Source organism: Ascaphus truei, chromosome 1 (assembly GCF_040206685.1).
Source record: "Ascaphus truei isolate aAscTru1 chromosome 1, aAscTru1.hap1, whole genome shotgun sequence".
In the NCBI taxonomy this organism is placed as follows: Eukaryota; Metazoa; Chordata; class Amphibia; order Anura; family Ascaphidae; genus Ascaphus; species Ascaphus truei.
Window position 1 is genome coordinate 73,904,312 of NC_134483.1, and position 23,115 is coordinate 73,927,426.

Genomic DNA, 23,115 nt, shown 5'->3' on the forward strand with positions numbered 1-23,115 from the left:
TGTGGCGGGAGCTCCATGTAAGCCAAAAGGCAGCACCTTATATTGAAAGAGGCCGTCTGGGGTTGAGAAGGCTGTTTTTTCTTTTGCCCTTTCTGTGAGGGGAACCTGCCAGTACCCTTTTGTTAGGTCTAGGGTTGTGAGATATCGGGCTTTGCCCAGTCTCTCTACAAGTTCATCCACCCTGGGCATAGGATAAGTATCAAATTTTGACACCGCGTTTAGTTTCCGGTAGTCATTACAAAACCTTGTTGTACCGTCTGGCTTTGGGACTAAAACTATAGGGCTGTTCCACCCACTTTGGGATTCCTCAATTACGCCTAGTTTTAGCATTTTTTTAACCTCTAAACTTATAGCCTCTCTCTTGGCCTCTGGGATTCGGTACGGTTTAAGGTTAACTCGGACCCCCGGTTCAGAGACTATGTCATGTTTAATTACGTTAGTTTTACCTGGCTGTGTAGAGAAGATTTCTTTGTTCCTTCTCACTAAACTCTGGACCTCTCGTTTCTGATGCACGGACAGTGTTTCAGCTATGCTAACCTCTGGGTCAGTTTCTTGATTCTCTGACGGACCTGGGGGTACTAGGGTTAACAAGACCTCTCTATCTTTCCAGGGCTTGAGTAGGTTTATATGGTAAATTTGCTCAGGTTTCCTCCTACCTGGCTGCCTTACCCTATAATTTACTTCTCCCACTCTTTCCAAGACCTCATATGGCCCATGCCATTTAGCAAGGAATTTACTCTCCACGGTGGGAACCAGAACTAGTACCCTATCACCTGGAAAAAAAATTCTGACCCTAGCACCCTTATTATACGTATTCCTTTGTGCTTCTTGAGCTTTCTCCATGTGTTCCCTCACTATGGGTAGGACTGCAGCAATGCGGTCCTGCATTTGGGCAACATGCTCTATTACACTTCTGTAAGGGGTAACCTCGTGTTCCCAAGTTTCTTTGGCTATATCCAGTAAGCCCCTTGGATGTCGGCCATACAATAGTTCAAACGGGGAGAAGCCTGTGGATGACTGGGGAACTTCCCTAATGGCAAATAACAGGTATGGTAACAAACAGTCCCAGTTTTTCCCATCCTTATCGACCGCCCGGCGTAACATGCTCTTTAAGGTTTTATTGAACCTTTCCACTAAACCATCTGTTTGTGGATGATAGACTGAGGTTCTGAGATGCTTGATTTTTAGGAGTTTACATAGCTCTTTTGTTACTTGGGACATAAATGGTGTTCCCTGGTCAGATAAGATCTCTTTAGGAATTCCGACCCGGGAAAACAGAAGTACTAACTCTTTTGCTATGTTTTTAGCAGAGGTGCTACGTAGGGGAACTGCCTCCGGATATCGGGTAGCATAATCTAATATTACCAATATATGCTGATGTCCCCTAGCAGACTTTATTAGGGGTCCTACTAGATCCATAGCAATCCGGTCAAATGGTACCTCTATTATGGGAAGGGGTACCAATGGGCTGCGGTATGCTTTGCACGGGGCGGTGATCTGACATTCTGGGCATGAGGAACAATAGTTTGTAATTTCTGCCAGAACCCCAGGCCAATAAAAGCTTCGGAGAACCTTTTCTTTTGTCTTTTCCACCCCTAGGTGTCCCCCCAATGGATGACTATGTGCGAGGTGTAATACTACGTTACGGAATGTCCGTGGTACCAACAATTGTTTAGTTGTAACTGATTTTCTTTTATCAACCCGATATACTAGGTCGTTCTCTACCTCGAAGTAGGGGTAAGCAAGTGACCTATCTGGTTGGCCATGAGTACTATTCTGGTCCCGTATATTTCCCCTTGCTACCGCTAATGTGGGGTCCTCCCACTGGGCCTTCTTAAAACTCCCAGGACTGACCTCTAGGTCAGCGAGGGTCTTATCCTGTACTGGGGTGGTAAGTGCCTGATCAACATCTTGATTTGGGGTATTCCCTACCAAAGTAGTGATGGGGAAGGGAATTTCACAGCACTCCTCCTTTTCCCCCTTCTTATTTGGGCCCTCGTCAACCTCCATTTCTGAAAAAGGGAAAGGATTTGTTTCTTCTAACACTTCGTTATGGTCTGCTATTGAACTCTGGGCGCTATTCTGAGCTGGGGACCACATTTTTAGAAAATGGGGAAAGTCGGTCCCTATTAACACATCATGTGCCAGTTTGGGTACAACACCCACCTTGAAATCTAAAGAACCAAATTCTGTTTCAAAAAAAACATCAACAGTGGAATATTCATGATTATCCCCATGTATACAACAAATTGCCACTCTTTGTGAACTGTTTACCTGTTTCTTCTTAATGGGCAATAGGTATTCGGACACTAGTGTGACCATACTCCCAGAGTCAAGAAGTGCCCGAACCCTCTTACCATTAACCTTTACAAATGCCCACAGATGGTTATTCAAGGGGTCCTCTGGGCTAGGGCCCATACATTGGGACAACAGCGAATAAGGTTCCACGCTGTTGCATTGCATGGGCTCATCATTTAGTGGGCAGATTTTTGCTGTGTGGCCCCTCTCATGACAATTTACACATTTAGGTACATAGTCTGTGTCCCACTTAGAGCCTTTTCCCGGCTCCCCATGTTGGTTATTGCCCTTAGTGTGCGAACCACTGTTGCTGGAGCGGCGTGAAGGTGGTCGCCGCTCTTCAGCGCCCCTTAACCCCGGTACCCTTTTACCGTCTCTGGAAGAGTCCTGGAACCTCGGATAGTGGGGTTGCTCCACGACTGTGGGTTGCGGGTGCTCTTCTGCTGCACTGTACCTTTCTACAAGGGCCACAAGCTCATCCGCATTGTGGGGGTCACTCCGACTGACCCAACGGCGTAAGGCAGAGGGAAGTTTCCTCAAGAACTGGTCCATGACCAACCGTTCCACGATGTGGCTTGCTGAGTTGATCTCGGGTTGTAGCCACTTCCGGGCGAGGTGGATGAGGTCATACATCTGGCTTCGGGTGGCTTTATCCATCGTGAAGGACCATGCGTGAAACCTTTGGGCACGAACAGCCGTGGTTACGCCGAGGCGGGCGAGGATCTCGAACTTCAATTTTGCATAGACGTTAGCTTCGGCTGGCTCTAGATCAAAGTAAGCCTTCTGGGGTTCGCCGCTTACAGCCCACTCAGCTTCTGGCCATCCCTCTCTCTGTGCCGTGCGTTCAAACGTGAGAAGATAGGCTTCCACATCATCCGAGGGTCCCATCTTCTGAAGGTAGTGGCTTGCCCTGGTCATTTTCGGAACTGGGGCTGCCTCTGCCAGTGGAAGGTTACTGATAGTCCCCCTCAGGATCTCGAGTTCCTGCTGTAAGCCCTGAGCAAACCGCTTTTGCTCCTCTCTCAGCAGGCGGTTTGTCTCTTGCTGGTTTGCATTAGTCTCTTGCTGGGCTATTAACAGCTGTCGCTGGGTTTCACTCGCCTGTTGCTGGGCTTCATTCGCGTCTTTCTGGACAGCGACATTGCGTACCAGCGCACTCACCACGTCTTCCATCTTGTTTGGAGAGAGAGAAAAAAAAACCTTCTTTTTTTTTTTTTTTTTTTTTAAAGTTCTTTAACCCCCAGACCTTTCAGTGTTCTGCCCGCATTCTCCACCATATGTGACAAACGGCTTACTCCGGGGCTCCGCCGTCTGTCCGGGACTGTTAGAACACGGTCTTTTAGGGTAGGTTAAATGATGAGACGTCACGTACTGTTCCTTTAAACAGGCTATGCCTGGTTTATTCAGTCCCAGGCACTGAGACTGCCACAGTTTAAACAGAAAACAAAGCCAAACAAAAAGCTGCTCGTCTGAGCGATAACTTAAACTTAGATGTCCCTGACTCAGAGTTGGAAGTGGCTTGTCCACTTCCACCAACAAAATAAGTACCTTTGCAGTCTTTAGACAAACTAACAGAATGAATGAAGCGATTTGGGAAAGAGGCTTTCTCACCCCTCTGCAGTTCAGCAGCCTTCCAGGCTCTTGGGCGGGGCCCAGAGGAAACAGGAAACAGGTCTTATATACCTGAACTCTAATCAGCATGACAGGTGACAGAAAACAGGCAGCAGACAAACTGTGGAATGGAGTGCCTGTACCACGAGGCTGCCCTGTTCAGCTTAGACAGGACAGAAACTGTTCAGTATCCTGGGAGCCCTGTATATGGAGTTTATTACCAACCCCTGGTTTCTGTCACAATATATATATATACATATATATACATATATATACATATATCATATACATATACATACCTACTTAAGACCCCCATCCAGGTGCGACTAAATATCCCTTGACAAAGTCTCTTAAGATGAAACGTGTGGGGCTACGGTAGTCTGGTCACCTATCGAATTTGCCTACTTCAACTGCATGCCTTATTCACGGCAACTGGGACTATAACGTTTCAGTCATTCCTAAAACCTTTCTCAAGACCAATCACTTGGGGGACCGAAACTTTGATTCAACGCACAAGTGATATTTTTATTTGCTATATATATATATATACATACAGCAAATAAAAATATCACTTGTGAGCACATTCACATGTCTTAGACAGGTCTGCAACCCTGCCTTTCACCATTATCACCTAGCATACAGTGATTCCACTGCAGCAAAGGTAGTCTGGGAAATAACATGAAAATGAGCACACATACACACAAACATACATACATGGTATATACATACTGTACACACCAGAAATACTGGTTTCAGAAACTGTTAATGATTCAGAAATAAGGCATCTGCACAAATATTGGTGCTTATTTTGAATAAAAGATCCACATTCTTCATCAGCACTAGTGATATGTGAAGTATCTCTATTTCTCTCCTATAAATACCTGTTGGCAGCCAAGGTCAAATATTATTTACAATAAACTATAGATGATTATTCAGAGTGCAAAGTTCACTGTTCACTTTAACATGCAGATCAAGGTTACTGATTATTGCAGCTACAAGTTTTTCTGGCTTTGCACTAGAACAGGTGTATGCAAACTAGGGGGCGCAAGATTTTCTGGGGTAGGGGGCGCAGCACTTACAGAGGACACACACTCTTCCCCACAAGATTTAAATTAAATGCCGGGGAAGCACGCAAGGCCTCTGTAACTCACTCTTATCTGTTCTCCGGCGGCTTCTGTTGATGCGTCGCCCTAATTTCGCAGCGTCAAGTGGCAACAAGTTGTAGGCACAAGGGGTTACACACATACACAACACAATGTCACATAAGGTTGTGAAGTCAAATGACGCCACCGGTGCCGGAGAGAATATAAGAGAGGGGGTGAGGGGGAGGTGCGAGCTGGGGGGAGAGCAGGCAAGGGGGCGCAAATAAAAAAAAATTGCGCACCCCTGCACTAGAATAACAAATCATCATCAGTTAAGGCAAATAAAAACAGGATGTTTTTGGCAAATTACTGTTGTGCTTTGAATAAAAGGTGACCTTAACAGTACACCCCTATTAGTTAAAACAGCAAGTGATTTTCTTACCTAAACAAAGCTCATCAGTGGTCCACCGACATCCAAGAACCCCCCTTCAGGAGTGGAAAGCTCCGGGATAGACCGAGGTCCACTAGGGAAACAACATGGTTGTCAGGGCCAGGGCCCTCTCCAACGGTCATTAGATGACATTGCGGCTTTCTACTGGTGACCCTGGCAACCATGTTTCTAGCTCGCCGATTTTTTTTTAATGTCAACACCAGCACAAACCCCCTGAAATGGGGAGACCAGGACATCAGGGGACAACCACAGAGCTCTGGGGAAACCACCCAGGTCAGGTAAGTTTGAAAACTACAAAAAGATCAAGGCGGGATTGCGGCTTTAATTCCATAGAATGCTCCTCAAACTTGTCTCAGATACAAGGAGTTAAAGTAAATGACCACTGTGATTCCATCAGAAAGGAACTATGCACAATATTCTCATATACACATTCATTTAATTTCATAAAGTGGGAGATTTTCATACTCCCAGAAGACGAATACTGTACAAAGGAAGTTAATGGAATTCTAAATATAATTGCCCACAGGTTAATAAATTATGCTATTCTCCCCAGCCCTCCCTATTGCAATATTATTTTTTTAATTGACACAGAATGAGAGAAACCTTTTCACAAAAGACTCTGATGACCACATATTGACCATTAATGACAAATGTGTGCCCCAGAAAGTAGTCACTAAGCTCTTCACAAGCATATAATTGCATAATTGACTATATTTACAAACAAGCCATTTAACATGTCACACATGGAACTATAAAACTATTACATATGGTTTCCAGAATAAGTCATTCCAAACATATATCAAATCACAGATTATGTAAGCATTATCAATACAAGTGGGTACCGTAATCGTTTTGCATTGATTGTACTGACTACTGAATATCTGGCTATCACTGCATTGCTTTCATTGGTGCAATGCCTGTTTGCTAGTGGCAGCTGGCTCAGGAATATGATAATGAAGGCAGGCTCACCTTAGCATAACCTTGAAGAAAGATGAGTGGGCTAGTGCATGAAGGCTTGCTATCAACCTACTTTCATATTTTGCTCATACACCAAATAAAAAAAAACATTTCAAATGGTACAGTATATAGATTTAATGACAATTACAGATTCGGAGGTTAGAAGCTATCACATTTCTTTCACAGCTCAGTGTAGCAGTACTGAACAGGAACAATAAATGTTTGCCATGAAGTGCCAACATATTTAGGGCCAACTTTACAAATTTGTGGTATTCTATAATGCAACTTCCAGCTTCAGAAGGTACCTTATAACCCATTCACTTTAATGGGCTGTAAGGGTCTTCTGGTGTTGGGAGGTATTTTTTAGAGAAGAACTGCATAATAAATGTGTGTACTTGTACGGACCACGATCCATATTTACCAACAGGTAGAGATGGGTTTATCCGTCAGAATCCGATACGTGGCTTCTCCCGGCCTTTTCAGGACGATATCTGATCCGCACGCTGAAATCCGAAGTCGGATTTCATCCATTTCAGGCGCCTCGAATTGTTTAAAATCCGTCCATGGGACTCGGATTTATATACTCCTCCTCCACCTATTATAATTCCATTTGACGGATGATTCTGATTCAGTTTCCAGGTTTAAATTCCAAATCCCTTTCATTGGATTTTCAGTAATAGGAGAGAAAAAAATTCATCACAAATCTGCCCCTTTAAGACTAATGCGTAAAAATCCGCATCTCAAAGGAACTGGCCAATCTGTGTCTGAAGACACCTCACAGCCCACTCAGGTGAATGGGCGTTAGGGAGTCTCTGGGACATGGAAGGTGTCTTATGTCATAGCATTGTTTAGTAAATATGACCCAATATACCCAGTATTTAAATGTATAACTTTGTATGCAGACTTGCTCAAGATTACACAGAGATCTAAATAGATATTAAATAAGTCGTTGTTCTCAAAGCCAGCTGCTTAAGTTTAGAATCTGGAAAATAGCTGAAGCGCTCAAATGCAGGTATATCTCAAAATGATAATAAGCCAGACCACTGTACCAGGGTACTAACAATTGATATAGTACCTATTGTGTCATATAATGGGTACTATCCTCCTGAAGACAGGTGGTGTGTGGTGCAACCCACTCACCATCAGTCTCATTGGCAGGTTCCCCTGAAAAATATACAAGTACTCACATCCTGGTAGGGCAGGCAGGCAGGCTGTGCAGCTACTCAATGCAATACAGGGAAAAGGGAGACCAAAAAGCGCACCAGCACAAACGGAGCAGGAAGAACCCAGGACAAAAAAATTATTAAAAGGGCACTTTAATGTGGCAAAAGACCCATCCAATGCATTTCGAACGTCGCAGCGTTCTTTTTCAAGGAGGAAAGGTCCTTGAAAAAGAACGCTGCGACGTTCGAAATGCATTGGATGGGTCTTTTGCCACATTAAAGTGCCCTTTTAATCATTTTTTTGTCCTGGGTTCTTCCTGCTCCGTTTGTGCTGGTGCGCTTTTTGGTCTCCCTTTTCCCTGTAAGTTTAGAATCTAATGGTGTTTCAAATCCAATTAGTGTAGTCAGAAAAATGGTTAAAGATTAGAAATATTTTTGGGACCAGCCAGCCCCTTAAAGAGGCAATCCAAGCGGGACTTTGAAAAAATATGCAGCCTTTAATTACCTTTATTAAAAAACAAATTACCTAAGATGACGATCGATTTGTTCTCCTGTAATCGATCATCAAAGATCCTGCATCCCAGGGTTCACTAAATGTCTGCCTTTCAGTTTCAATCAATCTTTTTGACAGTGTAACTCAGCAGCTACAATGTATTCATAAATTAACTAAGGTAACATTAATTGTTACGGTTTGCAGTTGAAACTGCTGGGAATATTGGCAACAAACTATCACAAACAGGAAAATGTTGCAAATATCTTGCACTGCTGGGGAAGTGTGTTAAAGCAGCAAAACATATGAAATCTTATGGGTTTATTTTCTTCTAATAAATCAGTTCTGTAGTATTAGATAATAGTGACTGTATTTTTATTCAACTCTTAATGCCAGTTTTAATGAGTTTTAAAGCATCCTTTGATTTCTATAGCAGGTTTTAGCCCACCTCCCAAGCAGTGCAAGATCTTTGAGACACTTTCCTGTTTGTAATAATTTGTTGCCAATGTTCCCAGCAATTTGAATTGTGTTCTGTAATAATAGATAATGTTACCTTAGTAATATAAGGATACATTATAGTTGCTGAGTTACACCATCTGAAGCAGCTGTTATGTTAGTAACACCATAAGGATTTTTACAGATTTATAACAGGAGCACCAAACGATTGCCAGTAGGTAATAATGTAGGCAATAATAATAATAATAATAATAATTGTAGGTAATAATGCAAAATTATACAGTTACATGCTTTAAATATAGAAAAAATGAAAAGAAGAGAAAAAAAGGGGGAAGGCATGGAAAGTATTATTGCTGCTATCAAACCTAGTATAGAAATCAAAGGATTCTCATTATATTAACAATGGCATAAACCATTGAATTTAAAATAAATGTACTAAGTATTATCTAATACTGCAGAACTGATTTAACAAACAAAAAAACCCCCCACAGATGTAGGATATTGCATGGATTGCTCCTTTTATACATATTTCGATAATCATTGGGTAATTCCCCAGCAGGCAACTTGTAACAAAATAAAAATAGTCATCACTAAATCAAAACCCATGACTGGATAACCCGAAATAGTTTCTGCGACCATAAACCAATAAACCATTAATTGGTTTAACCAATAAACCACTAATTGCCAGATGGGCCATCAGCACACTATTCTGCAGTAAGGTCATGGTCAAGGGTGCTTAACCCTGCACTCTTCAGCAGCCCACTACCCCTGCAGCGCTGTCAAAAGAGTCAGAGCAAATCAGATATGTAAGGATCACTAAGTAATCACCTATCAATCACAATGTGATGAGTATCAGTTTCATTTTTGCACCATTTGCTTTTGTGAGTTGAGCGGTTAGGGGGGAAGTTGCTTAGCACAATACAATAATGAAATGTTTCATTAAATTATTGAAATATGTCCGGTCTGAAGAGAGTGGGATAAGGTGTAGAAGTTCTACAAAAAAAATAAATAAAAATAAAATAAAGGGTAAGTATGGTGAAAGACCCATGACCAGGTCACTGTATGATTTAGGAGAATTTATCATGAGGGTGGGAGTTATGTACAGTATTTAGAACTACAGTAAATCCAGGAAGTAGTTTAAAATTGCGGCAGCCTGGTCCTAGAGCACTATAGATCTATTATCTTTACGTGGACCAACATAATTCTTTCCATTCTGAACAATTTTTTGTCGGCGTCAAAGCTTTAAATTACTTTGCCCAATTTTTAGTCTACTTGGGCCTGCTTTCAATATGGGGAGAGCAAAAGAGCAGTCACTTGTACCTAGAGTCTGCACAAGCAGCTTTGCAAATGTAACTAAACGTATCAATGGCAGCTTATTTTGGATATATATATATTATCTACATTTTAAGGGGACGCATAGGAGGGCATAGGGTGGAATGTTTAATGCACTTCTAATCGCACTTCTAATCAGGAATTTCCTGCATAGCCCTCAATGAATCTTTACCAACTGGAGAATACAGTAACTTTTATCTGATGCCTGAGGGACATTGACGTAAAGTCACAAGAAGCTTTCCAAGATCTTTCTCCCTCAAGTAAAAATATGTTTGTCCAGTTTTCATCCAGGCTTTGAGAAGCAGACAATGACAGATACCAGCTTCTTGTTAACATTGATCTGATTTCAGACTGATGCCGTACATAATTCTGATATGACACTGGGGATATTATAAACAGATGTGACATAAATAATCAAATATTTCCTGCCTCATTCAGCATACTGTAAACCGCAATATTAAAACAGGTTTTAACATCTTCATCAGTAACAAACTATACTATGTTAACAAGGGGCCAGTAAAAACTTTGGGCCTTGTTTTACATTTGAGAGCGCTCTACGGATAGCTTTGATTTTACCTGATGGAAAATTATACTGGACCATTATTTATTTTAAACACAAGTATGCCATGCATCACAAGCTACATACTTTTCTTATGAAACTTTTTTTTAAATCATTTTTACTGTAACCAAGCTTTTACAGCAACAGACCTTTTCCTTCTGCTGGACACTCCACAGACACTTACACAGGGCACTCTTCTTCGATAAGAATGCAAAGAGGTTCTTTATTGAAGATTATAGGCTAGAGCAGTAATATTCCGGGAATTGTTGAAAACCCTGCTCTCTGATTGGATAATGCCCGGAATTTTAACCAATCAGTAATGCCCGGAAATTAGCAGCTTGCAAAGTGCAGTTTTCAATCTGTTTATTTCTAGCCAATCAGCTTTCAGAAAAGCTGAGACAGGGCAGGGGATTGGTTAGATTGAAGTAACAGCTCTGAGACAGGGCAGGGGATCAGCCACGGTTTGACTCCTCCCCCTCCCAAGCTGACTGAGATTTTGTGTGTCAGCAGCAGTGTTTATGGGTGTAGCATGTGTGTGTAGCAGCAGTTTGTGTGTAGAGGTGCTGTGTTGTGTGTAGAGGTGCAGTGGTGTGTGTGTGTGTGTAGAGGTGCTGTGTTGTGTATAGAGGTGCAGTGTTGTGTGTGTGTGCGTGGGGGGGTGTGTGTGTGTAGAGGTGCTGTGTTGTGCTGTGTTGTGTGTAGAGGTGGGGGGGGGAGAGTGCAAAGTTTAGTAAGTTGCTGCATTTTTTATTGTGGCTGCAGTGTGTGTGTGTGTGTGTGTGTGTGTGTATGTGTGTGTTGTGCTGTTGTATGTGTAGCAGCAGTGTGTGTGTGTGTGTGTAGAGCTGATGTGTGTGTGTGTGTGTGTTTGTCAGTGTCAGCAGCAGTAGCAGTGTTTATGGGTGTAGCATGTGTGTGTAGCAGCAGAGTTTGTGTGTGTAGAGCTGCTGTGGTGTGTGTATGTGTAGAGCTACTGGGTGTGTGTATAGAGCTCCAGTGTGTGTCAGTGTGTCAGTGTCAGCAGCAGTGTTTATGGGTGTAGCATGTGTGTGTAGCAGCAGAGTTTGTGTGTGTAGAGCTGCTGTGTGTGTAGAGCTGCTATGTGTGTAGAGCTGCTGTGTTGTGTGTGTGTGTGTAGAGCTGCTGTGTGTGTGTGTGTAGAGCTGCTGTGTTGTGAGTGTCTAGAGCTCCAGTGTGTGTGTGTGTGTGTGTGTGTGTGTGTGTGTGTGTGTGTGTGTGTGTGTGTGTGTGTGTGTGTGTGTGTGTGTGTGTGTGTGTGTGTGTGTGTGTGTGTGTGTGTGTGGTGTGCTTGTGTGAGTGTGTAGCAGTAGTTTGTGTGTGTTGAGCTGGTGTATGTGTGTGTACACAGAGGGGGCGGCAGTGTGTGGATATAGATATCTGCAGTGTAAGAGTATATAGAGGTGGTTTCATGTATTTACCATTTTATTTTAATTAAAAAAATCAATTTAACTATATTGTCTATTATTTATGAAATACGCCTACATTTAGCCTATAATAGTAATAATCCCTGAGAACAGGGCATTATTGGCCAGTAATGCCCTGTTCTGAGGGGATTATTACTTAAATTACAAATAGCACCAATGGACCTAGTCTGGGTTTGCCAGCACCACCCAGCATCAGAGGCACTCCGTTTAGTGGGCACTGGACACGAGATGGTCACGCCTGTGGTAGGAATGGCAATGCATTAACTGGGAGCTCTGAATTTAGAAGGAGGTCTGGCTTTTAGCAGGAAACTTGTCTTTCTACCACAGCTTGGACAAAACTTTTACCACTACAAACTTCCCCCAACGTCTAGCTGGTAAATGCAGAGGCAGGGATGCGGCCGCACACCTCAGTCACGGTAGACCAAGTACCATCTTAAAGCATGGGCACGCTGGGCAGTTGCCCGGGGGCCCCACCAGCATAGGGGCCCCATGCTAATCTATGCACAGACCAGAATTTAACACTAATTTTCCGATCACCTTCCTCAACATTCAAATCTCCCGCTATCTCGGTAGAAGGAGAACAATTACGACTTGTAGCGGAGAGTTCGCATGTCTGCATTTGTGAGAGAAATTTTGCCGTTTTTATTGCTTGCAATGTTATGGAAGCAGAATATTGTAACGGATTCACGGGAGGCAATTAATGGCTTCCATTTTTATTCCTGTGAGTGGTTGTGTAGGCCGGGCCCAGTGCACTGCTTTGCCCGGGGGCCTATAATGCTATTAAGACGGCCCTGTGTAGACCTACATGGTTAGCAGCAACACAACAAAATTAAGCTGAACTAATGAACTGAGACAGAAACTGCAACTGGACTGGATCCTGTCTAGCACCCTTAAAATAATAACCAAACACTGGAGGGTTCCAGTGAATGCCAGCAACCCCTATATGTTGCTCTTTCTAGAGTCTCCAGTGTTACCAAGATAACATATAATCATTACAATGTTGCTAAACCATTCCTTCCCAAACCAAGTCCCCATAGCAACTATCCTAACAAAAGAAATTAAATCACAAAGACTCCAAGAACTATCAGTCTTATTACTCTAGCCATAAATTAGGGACCTCAAGGTTTATTAAAAAAGGGGGAAATACAATTATTGAGGGTTCTAAAGGGAAGGAAAAGTAGGCCTACATATAGGCCTACACCGTCATGTAAAATTCAAAGGGGGTCGTTTCAATGGGCAGACAAGGGGGGGCAAGTGGTTCTTATTTGTTGTCAAATTATATGTGTCTATGTTTCTAAACTTTCTAGGTTTGTTCAAATGAGATAGTGCTGATCGGCAGTACCGCAGTTTAAGGAATACCCCCAAACTGTCTGAAAATGGAGCATGTAGTTAAACAAGCCGGTTCCTAAAAAAGTATAGCTTTATGCAATATCATAATAACTAATAAAAGTGAATGATTCAAATCAAAGAGGACTTAGTTAGAGGATATAGCTGGAAAGTTAGCCATGGTTCCGAAGTGCAAATTAATTTTCTCCTGTAAACCTTAAATTTAACCACATTCAGTATAATGCCAATTTCTTTAAATTACCATTAACTTAGACTAATGTAGCAAGGTCCCCCATGGCTCCCCGGTCCTCCGGTTTTTCCCCCCCTTACCTCCGATGTCACGGGGGATGTGCGGGTGGCGGTGGGCTCACCGGTGGCTCCCTCTGCAGGGCGCCGCCATGTTGATGGTGCGCGAAGGGTCGTGCATGCGCAAGAGCAGCGGCGGCCATTTGAGACTTCTGCATGCGCAGTGAGTTAGGCGCACGCGACGGCAATAGGAGAAGGCTCCGCGGGAAACTACAACTCCCATGAGGCTTTTGGAGATCACATAGGTGACCCACAGCAGCCAATAGGGCTCTAGAGTTCCCTGCAGCAGGGAATAGATACTTTTCACGCGCTGCAGGCAAAGCAGTTGGATCTGGGACACAGATTGGGGAGGGTGTATATGTGCAAGGGTCTGTGACCCTCTGCACTAGGCCAGAGACCCCCTAGGCCCCAGCTAGACCCCAACTCACCTTCAGATTGTGGCTGCTTTAGGGACAGGCCCATTAGGTAGGGATCTGCCTTTTAGAGCTAGTAAGTACAGGGCCACAGCTGCTTCACGGAGCAACCTGCTGCCATAGTCTGGGATAAGACTACTGGACTGAAAAAGGGGCTATCACTGCGAGGGTCACTCCAGTGGAAGGCATTCCACATGGCAGAGGCTATCGTTGGATCGGCGGATCCCCGTGCTCTCCTTCATCAGTGCGCCCGGGTGTGGACACACCCGGCAGGTACCTTTCCACAAAAGTGCACCAACATACTGTACAGTGAAGGTGCTGATCACACCTAAAGGGGTGGGCATCCTTTGGGGACACTCTGTGTGTAAAGTGACTAAGGGACTCATCTGGTATGGTGGACACGGTGTGTGGGTACACGGTGGTGGGAAAAAGCCCACGCGAGGTATAAGTAGCTGTAACCAGTAGTGTTGCTATTTCATTTATGCTGTCTATGTTTATCTGTCACAGTAAAGGTTATGGTTATAATCTGTGGGCTGTTATTATTGGTTCCTGCCCAGGGTTATCTTACCTAATTGGCTGACACTCAGTATATTTGTTACCCAGGCTCCCAGTGGCAGAAGCTCAGATCTCTGTGAGCCAACAGGTAACGCCAGCACTAGTAGACACTTCAGACTAGATGGAAAGAGGGCTACACTAAGTAGACAAGTGTCTTCTTTGTTTTTCTAGAGGATTCTCAAGACACCAGGATGCTGGTTGTGCTGTATGTAGGTGGTGTTCAGGATATAAGAACAGAGAAGGAATAGGGCAGGTTTGTGGCTGTGGCAAAGTCAACTGCTTGTAAAATTATTATCAGGTCATATACTGTAAATGTGACTGAGATAATCAGAGATAAGATCTATTGGTCATGTATTCTATCTACATACACTGGTACTGGTATATTTAATTGAAAATTCCACCACTGAGGTTTCTTGTAACTATCACCTTTACCCCACCCCCCAAAATCAGCTCATATGCAAGAATGACTCATTTTAACACCTAAGCTTGCCCCGTGATGATGTAAATGACCAAATATCGCCATATAGCCTTTCTCTCATGATGTAGAGCCCCATATAAGGGCATCTAAGTCATCCAGGGGTAAGGAAATACAGTCCTGCTTTCCTTCAGCGAGCGAAGACATGGATCCAGGCAGAGAGATGCAGAGACGGCTGCGCAGCTTTTTTGAAAGGTGAGTACCGGTATTTCTCTCCCTGAAGATGGCCCAAAAGGATTGATGCTGCTTCAGAAGCCTGCAATCCAGTAGAGTTAATCCTCCTCCTGGGCAGTTTACTGTCCTCGGGGCTGCGAGAGCGGTAAATCTGGCTACATCTGTATGTCAAGGAAACTCTGCATTTGCTTATGTAGCCTGGTATGACCTCTACATTTAAATAAAGCACTTTACACACCTGTCACCTTCTCAACTTCATCACTTATTCTGATGTCTTTACCAAATTATTTCAAATGACATAACCAGAAGGCTTTTGTTACTTTTTGGTCTGCTTGTGACATATTTGGCATATTTTGAATAGGGAACAGTTTAACAGTGAAAAGCTGCATTTTGAATGAACCAAAATGCAGAAAATAAGCCTTTTGACAAATCAGTCGTTGTATTTTTCAAGTACCATACAGTATTTGCATTCTTGTGTGTTTATTTATAGAACGCCAAAAATGTACGCAGCGCTTTATAAAATGAATAAGGGAGTACTGGGAGATAATATTACGTTTCTCAAGTGCATTAAACAGTAAGTTAAAGCAATGGGAATTAGAGCGTCCCACCCGCCCTACAGAGTTTACAATCTTAATGGAATAATGGGATATTTTACAGAGTACAATAGGAGCAAGGGCAGTATAAAACATGTTCAAGGGGCCATGTAAGTGCTTCAGGAGAGCAAGGAATAACCACAGGCCTAAACTAACCCAATGCTTCCCTGCGTAGGCGAGTTTCCAGGCATGACTTGAAGATGAGGAGGGGTGTGTATTAGGGTAGTTCCACAGGTAGTGAGCAAAAAGGTTTCAGACAAGAGCAGAGAGGAGAAATCCTTCAGCAGAGTGAAAGAGACGAGAATGGGTAGAGTTGAAGATTAAACAGAGATATAAGAGGGATAGTATAGTATGTAGAGCTTTGGAGTAAATAAAAATTGTATAGTTAATGCAGAGTTTAATGGGGAGTCATTGAATACATTTCAGGGGGAAAGGGGTCGATGCAAATCTAGGATAGAGTGATATACCTCTGGCAGCGGCATTTGGAATAGATTGTATGGAGTTTGTAGGCAGGAAGACCAGAGACGAGAATAATAAGGACATGCATGAGAGTTTTAGTTGCAGAGTTACTAAGGAAAGGGCACATTCTGGCAATGTTGAAGAGAAAATATTCTTAGTCTTGGGTTACACCTAAAAAGCCCATTACTTTACATGGCCTATGATTGAAAATACAACACATGACAAATACTGTTATTTTAACATTTCCAGTTCCTCGAAGGCAAAACTGACTTCAAGTCAGTAGTAAAGAATTTCTGCATATGTACAGGTACAGGAACTGTATGAAGGGCAGAGGAGTAGGGCAGGTTTGTGGCTGTAGCGAGGGCACCTGCTAATGAAATGACAGACCCTGGTTTAAGACTTCAGATCTTCGCAGGTCACTTTATCAGGTTATTGGGCTAATATAATGGTCTCTCTCATATTGAAGCACATCTGAATACCAAGTTTGGTTCATTTGAAAACAATATTTGAATATTGCACAGAATTACGTAGCCAGAACCAAATTATGTCTTAACGCAGCAATCCCCTCCAGAAGCCTATATAATATTAGTATCTTGCTTTGTGAACATGTCCTGCTTTTTAATAGAACAAATTAAAATGTTTGTGTTAAAAAATCATGATTGCTAACTACCTTAATATTTCAAATGATTAGATCTTGAATGGATTTTTAAAATCTAATTGATTATATCTTGAATGAATTTTTAAAATCTAAATTATTAGATCGTGAATGGATTTTTAAAATCCAAAACAGCATTGCGAATGGCAGAATCTCAGTAATTGGCGATCAGTGTGGACTGCTGCTTGTAAATTCAATTTCCAGGATTGGATTTCCTGTATTGCCTATTTTTGCACAGAAATACCATCATCACAATGAAATGAATAGGCCCCACTATCTGCCATGTTCTTAACACATTAACCATTTCAGTGCCAGAGGGTCGTGCCGCCTGCGTGGCCACGAAACCTTTGGCACTTCCTGATCGCTTGACCGCTCTTCTGAGCGAACATGTGATCAGTTTGGAGGTCTGTCCGTCGGACAGGTGACTGGGAAGGGGGCGACCCCCCTTCAATATGGTATGTTTATTTCTTTTTATTTATAAAATGTTTTACCAGGAAGTAATACATTGAGAGTTACCTGTGGTTTTCAAGCATGACCTAGGCACAGAGTTTTAACAATACATAGTTACATTAATGAAAAGGGTTATACAGTCAATTCACAGACATTTCATGGAAAATTGGGTATAGGGAATAAAAGGGCTGGTGAGTTTCAGATTGAAATAGAGAAGCTATCACCAAACATCAGCGAACGGCAGAAAATGGCTCAGACCCTTTAGCTGCGCTAAAAGCTGTCTGCTTTTGGGGCGATACAGATGTACACTGAAGGGGTTCAGATTGACGGGAGCGACGATTGTATTCAGCCCCTAAAAAACGAGGGCAGTGACATACAGTGTATATCATAAGGGCCCCATGGTGGCACTTTTGTTGATTTAGACTGTACGTCATTAGGGCACTGAACACTGAAGGGGTTTAGAATGGCACAGATTAGCAATGTAATGGCATTTTGTTTACCTCCTAAATATACTATTTATACAAAAAGATTTCAATTGAAAGTTTCCATTAAGCGGTCAAATGAACTTTTCAGCAAAATATAAATAGAGTTTGCAAAATCAAGATCCTGGATGAAAAGGAGATCTCACATTTTTCCTCCTGCTTATGGGTAAAAAATACCAATTCCTAAACTAAAGCCACCCAATAACATAACTACCCAAGAGTAGAGTTGTCACCTAATTTTTCGTAATGTGAAAATATGTAGGCTGTTAATCTGAATCAAATACCTTGGCAGTTAAGGCCTGTATTTCCTAAGTGGGTCATGTCCCCTGGAATGTGTAGTAGTTCTGTATACTGGTGCTGCAGGTGTTTTCCTTACCTCGGCCCTCCCACCAATTTATGGTACACAGCCTAAAAAAAAATCAGTTGTGTTATCTCTAATACGGTACCTATTAAATACCCAGGGTCAGATTAACAAAATCCATATGGCTTTATCCAATTGAATTTGTGGGACCACATTTTCTTGGTTCTGCAATGCTATCGAACTGATATTCATTCAGTATTTATTTACACATCAAATATCAATGTGCACTTACGCTCTAAACCTTGCACTACAACATGTGCACCTCCATGTACTCTTCTGGTCTCTGTACAGTATGTCTCCCAATACACCAGTTTTAATGTAACCTCTTCGGGCTAGTGATGCCATTACTTTCATGTATTATGCACTTATTCTTCTGCGTATGTCTTGTATAATATCTCTGTAAAGTGTTGCATACACTGGCTGGCACTATATACAAACGACTAAACAAACAGATGGTACTATGCCAACATGGAAATGACTGACTGAGGCTATAAAGGAAAAAAAAACGTAAAGTTTCACAATGCCCAACATGAATCCTATAGAACTATAATGCACGTTTATTATTTTTAGTATCATCAAAGTTTTTGAAAGCAAGATTTGACACAAATAAAGCGTTATCGAGTAATAAAGTTATTATGATGTATTTTTTTCTGCTTAACATTTACTTAACTGTGACAACCACTCGAATAATGGCCTAATAGGTCTTTCCTGTCAACTATTGCAAATAACATTTGTTAGAGAAGAGTAAAATTGCACAACAGTAATTTAATAGATGGTAATTGTACCCTATGTTATATTTTAGTTGTAACAGATTTAGTTGTTGACTTGCAATGCTTCCTTTGACCATTCTAAGGCTGAGTCCCCGCTGGCGCTGAGCGCGCTCATGCATGGAGAGCACTCCAAGCATGAGCGCCGGGTGTCCTCCAAGCAATCGTGCGTGGGGGGATTAAAGGGGGGGCGGCATTGCGGGCCAGCTGAGCGTGCGGGTAAGTATAGGTTTTTTGTTTTGGTAAGCGCCGAACGCGGGTCAGCGTGTGTGCCCGCGCACGAGCGCCGTGCACACCGCATGAGCGGGAACTTACATATTTATATATATGTAAGTTAACGCGGCAAGCGCTGCCCGCTCAGCCCACTCAGCGCTGGCGGGGACGAAGCCTAATGCTGAAGGGACTGAGTAACATTTTGGGGTGAAAGGCTTTTCAGAATCAATACAACACATTTCAGTAGTACAGAAGCTGACATTTTATTTGCAAAGCACAAGCATTCTTACTCTACCAGCTGAAGATTTTATTGATTACTTACCATATCCAAGAATGTCTCCGAAAAGGAAAATTATTGACGTGCATCATTTTCACAGGGCCTGCAACATTAACTTTCTAGTTGCCTTCACAATTTCAACAGATTTAATCCAAAACCTACTAGTAACACAGCCGCAGTCATGGGTTATAGCCAGCAATGTATTCCATGAACACAGCAATGTCCAGGTGAAAGGCAAATTATCACAGTGTTTCACAGGCATGTGTCCATCCATTTATGCCACCCTGTGTGAATGGTTAATTAAAACACACGAAAAAAGAATAGAAAAAAACCCCCAAAAATTCTGGAAAAAGTTAGTTGACTTGATTTACCGTATTAAAGCCCCATACGGTGAATGATTCTGTAGTGCACAAAATGGTTAGTCACATCAATGATTTGTGTTAACCAACCTTCATAGGGGTTCTCCAAAAAATGCATAACTTCATATTGCTCTGCCATAATGCCGAATGAATTTTGTTTCCTCTTCTTAACACATTCATTGGTGCCCATACAAATGACGTGTTCCTTAAAAAGGTGCAAATAGGCAATACTGCTATAAAATGCTACTGCTTTTTGAACCTTTCTCCTCCAATGTTTGTTTGTTTTCTTCAGCTGAATGAGTAACAATGCAACAAGCACCTTCTTTCCAAAGAGCCAGGTTCGCAGTTAGCTGCCATAATATTGCTAGGTGCTGTCATGTTCCAATTCACTTGTGACGCTCAGCCTCATAAAAAGGCTGGCAACTCCCTCGCAATAAAATGATTAAACTATTGATCCGGTTTGATGCACGAGCTAGTTGAAGTGCATCAGAGCCATGTGAGTGCCTTTTGATACAAATGCAGAGAAAAAAAGGAAAACATAGGTTTTAGTCAAACGCAATGTAAGAATTCCATTCATGCTGTCCCCCCTTCTCCCCTGCTCAGCCATCTATTAGGAGGCATTCTTTACACTTGAGACTCCAGCCTTTGTGGAAGACTCTTCTTGATGCTCACCTTACGGGATGCAGCCTTTGCTCTACCAACAGGACGTTAGTAGGTACATTTTCCCCAGCAGGAAATGTCCAGGTTAACCTTTTCAGTTCTTTTTCTCCTTTGTCCTGTACGGCGTTCGGTTGCAGCTCAGGACACCTACAGATTCTGTGGCACTGTACTGTTACTCTGCAGCAGAACCAGCTTCAGGCTGCAGTGAATGCTGCCTGACAGAGGTTGTGCTGGCGTCAAGGGGGCCCTTTAGGTGGGTTCTCCTCACATTCTTCTGAATCTACTTCAAGGGGGAAGAACAGGAACTATTGTAAATTAATCCCTTTTTTTTTTTTTTTTACAGGTTTGTAGAGTATACACAAATATTCTAATGCACTTACACATTGGAAAACAACATTTATTAGTCTTTATGTGCTTTATATACAGTACTATGTTGTTTTCAACTTGTCTGATTCACACAACTTATAGTATCACATGTATTATTTTAGTGTGATATCCCTACACAATCGATTCCCTTTTCCTAGCATCTTTTCACCTCTAACACATCATTGTTGGAAGGATTTCCTGGGGTGCAGGAGTTCCTGAACCATATCCTTCTGTGCTACGAAATGCACATCCTTTATTAACTCTGTATGAAAGCATGAAGTGCACTGAGAGGTTCCCTTTCTGTCCCCTCTTTTTTTCCCAGATTGTCATCACTAGCTCCTTTTCATCACATACTGTACATACTATAGGGAGAAATACTGACGTAAAAAAAAAACAAAACATTGTTCTGCTTTGTAACCCAGGGTGGAATTCCACAAAAAGGCAAGTGCTGCACACACGGAAACACACACACACACACACACACACACACACAATCTTTTTTTATTTTATTTTATTATTATGAGACAATTACTGAAATGTTATAAAAATGTTAAATTGCTAGATGCTTTTTGAAATACACCATATCAGATCTGAAGAAAATGTCTGTGCTCTTAAATCGTAATTTAAATACCTTTACAAGCCAACACAAAGGAGGAAATAGGAAAAACGTATTTTTTTTTGTTCAGAGGGTCTCTTTTAGCATCAAAAACACACACAACCCTGTAAACTCAAGCCCAAATCCACCACATCATATATATTGTGTCAAAAAGAATGGGATCCCTGGGGCATATAGGATTGTGACCTTGTGTACTGTATAGAACACAAAAGCTTAGTGTTATACTGTATCTAACTTCACATATTATTTCGTTTAATACTTATCTGTGTATCTTCTCATAAGCAAGAGTCATTTACAGTACAGTAGTTAAAATTATTTTGCCAAAGTATTTTAAGCCCACAACCATATATAAATATGTCACTGTAGATCTAGCACGATTCCGTTTTGTCTTTTGTTCTCTTTTAGTGTGAATTTAAAGAGGCAATACAAGGTGGCACATTTTTTCTTTTCTTTCCAAATTTGTTTTTTTTTATATTTATAGGGTTGAGGCAGGGAGCCCCCCCGGAGCTGAACCCCGTTAATTTCAGCTCCGGTCACCCCCTGCTTCCAGAGCAAATTAGGAAATTAGGCAAATTAGGTACCGGTAGCTGCTCTCCTCGGCTACCAGGGTTCACAATATGTCCTCTGTTCAGAGATCTCAGGCCCTGTGAGCCAAAAGGAAGTGGTGACATAATTGGCCCGGCTTCCTATTGGCTCATGTGATGCGGGAGTTTCAAATCTGAAATCTTGCTGAGCCAGAGCAGCTATCGGCACCTACTTCGGAGTCAAGTATCTCCGAAGTTAGGGGGTCCTCAGAACTGAAATTAACGGGGTTCCACTCCGGAGACCCCCTGTTTCAATTCTATATGTTTGCCTTTGTTTTGCCTAAATCTGTTCTATATATATATATATATAATATATATATATATATATATATATATATATATATATATATATATATATATATATATATATATACTGTTGTATTTACATTTGCATATTTGCTTTTCTGTGGAGGGTTTTTGTCACTTTTTTTACTCACCATAACTTAACTCAGTATGGTAAACCCCATCCTTTAGCTTCTTTGCATAGCCAGCTAATCAACCCCACACTGATGAGACCCATTAAGGTTGAAACAGCTGTCTGTGGGTGCCTTGGCCCTTTGGCTTAGATGAAGGCGATATGAGTGCTCCTCTCGACCTGGACAGCTATGACCAAATGCAGTACTATCCTATCTGTGGTTTCAGTAGGAAAGGTCTGTGGCAAGCATTTGGCCCTCTAGCTCGTTGAGAGGTGGTGTCCAGACCCCGGACCACAGAACCCCTGAGCCTTCGGGCTAAGGGGGGATGGCATTCGAACAACCAACCCTTCGGGGCTGGGGTGCACCCGTACAACCCTCGAAAGAGGGGAGATGATGCGAACTCCCTTGCGGGCCTCGGGCCAGAGGGAGGAAGAGACGGATGTCCTGAATCCTAACGGAGGAAGGCATCAATGTCCCTGGAGACCTAGGCTTTCGGGCTGAAACCTTCAGGGAAACTGTGCACTGAGGGCGGGTCTGACTTAGGTTGGACAGTCCAAAGGCAAGCTCCCTATCCACTGAAGTGGACTGGGATCCGATGAGCGAGAGGGTGTACCCTCTCGGGAGGAAGAAAAAAAAAGCTGTCTGTGGGTGGGTTTTCTGGCTATGCACCTTAACCCTGGCTGTGCTCAAAGCTGTGACCATGCAGCAAGCTTAAGCCTATAGGGAACCATGTTAAAAATGGTTTTTGAAGCAAAAAGTGGCAC

The 23,115-nt window shown here is 42.4% G+C and overlaps 1 protein-coding gene across 3 annotated transcripts in view; it reads right to left on the minus strand.

Annotated features, from left to right (window-relative positions):
• Positions 1-23,115, minus strand: part of PDE4D (phosphodiesterase 4D) — a 1,562,913-nt gene that overhangs the window by 622,107 nt on the left and 917,691 nt on the right. The window contains exons 1-2 of one of the 3 annotated variants that reach the window (XM_075589616.1): positions 20,382-20,704; positions 19,396-20,213 (exon numbers count right to left, since the gene is read on the minus strand). The exons of the other annotated variants lie outside the window; for them this stretch is intronic. Coding sequence (XP_075445731.1) covers positions 19,396-19,442 — 47 coding nt within the window. The 5' untranslated portion in view covers positions 19,443-20,213; positions 20,382-20,704. Of the gene's footprint in view, positions 1-19,395; positions 20,214-20,381; positions 20,705-23,115 lie in introns of those variants that run through there. 3 annotated transcript variants of the gene reach the window in all.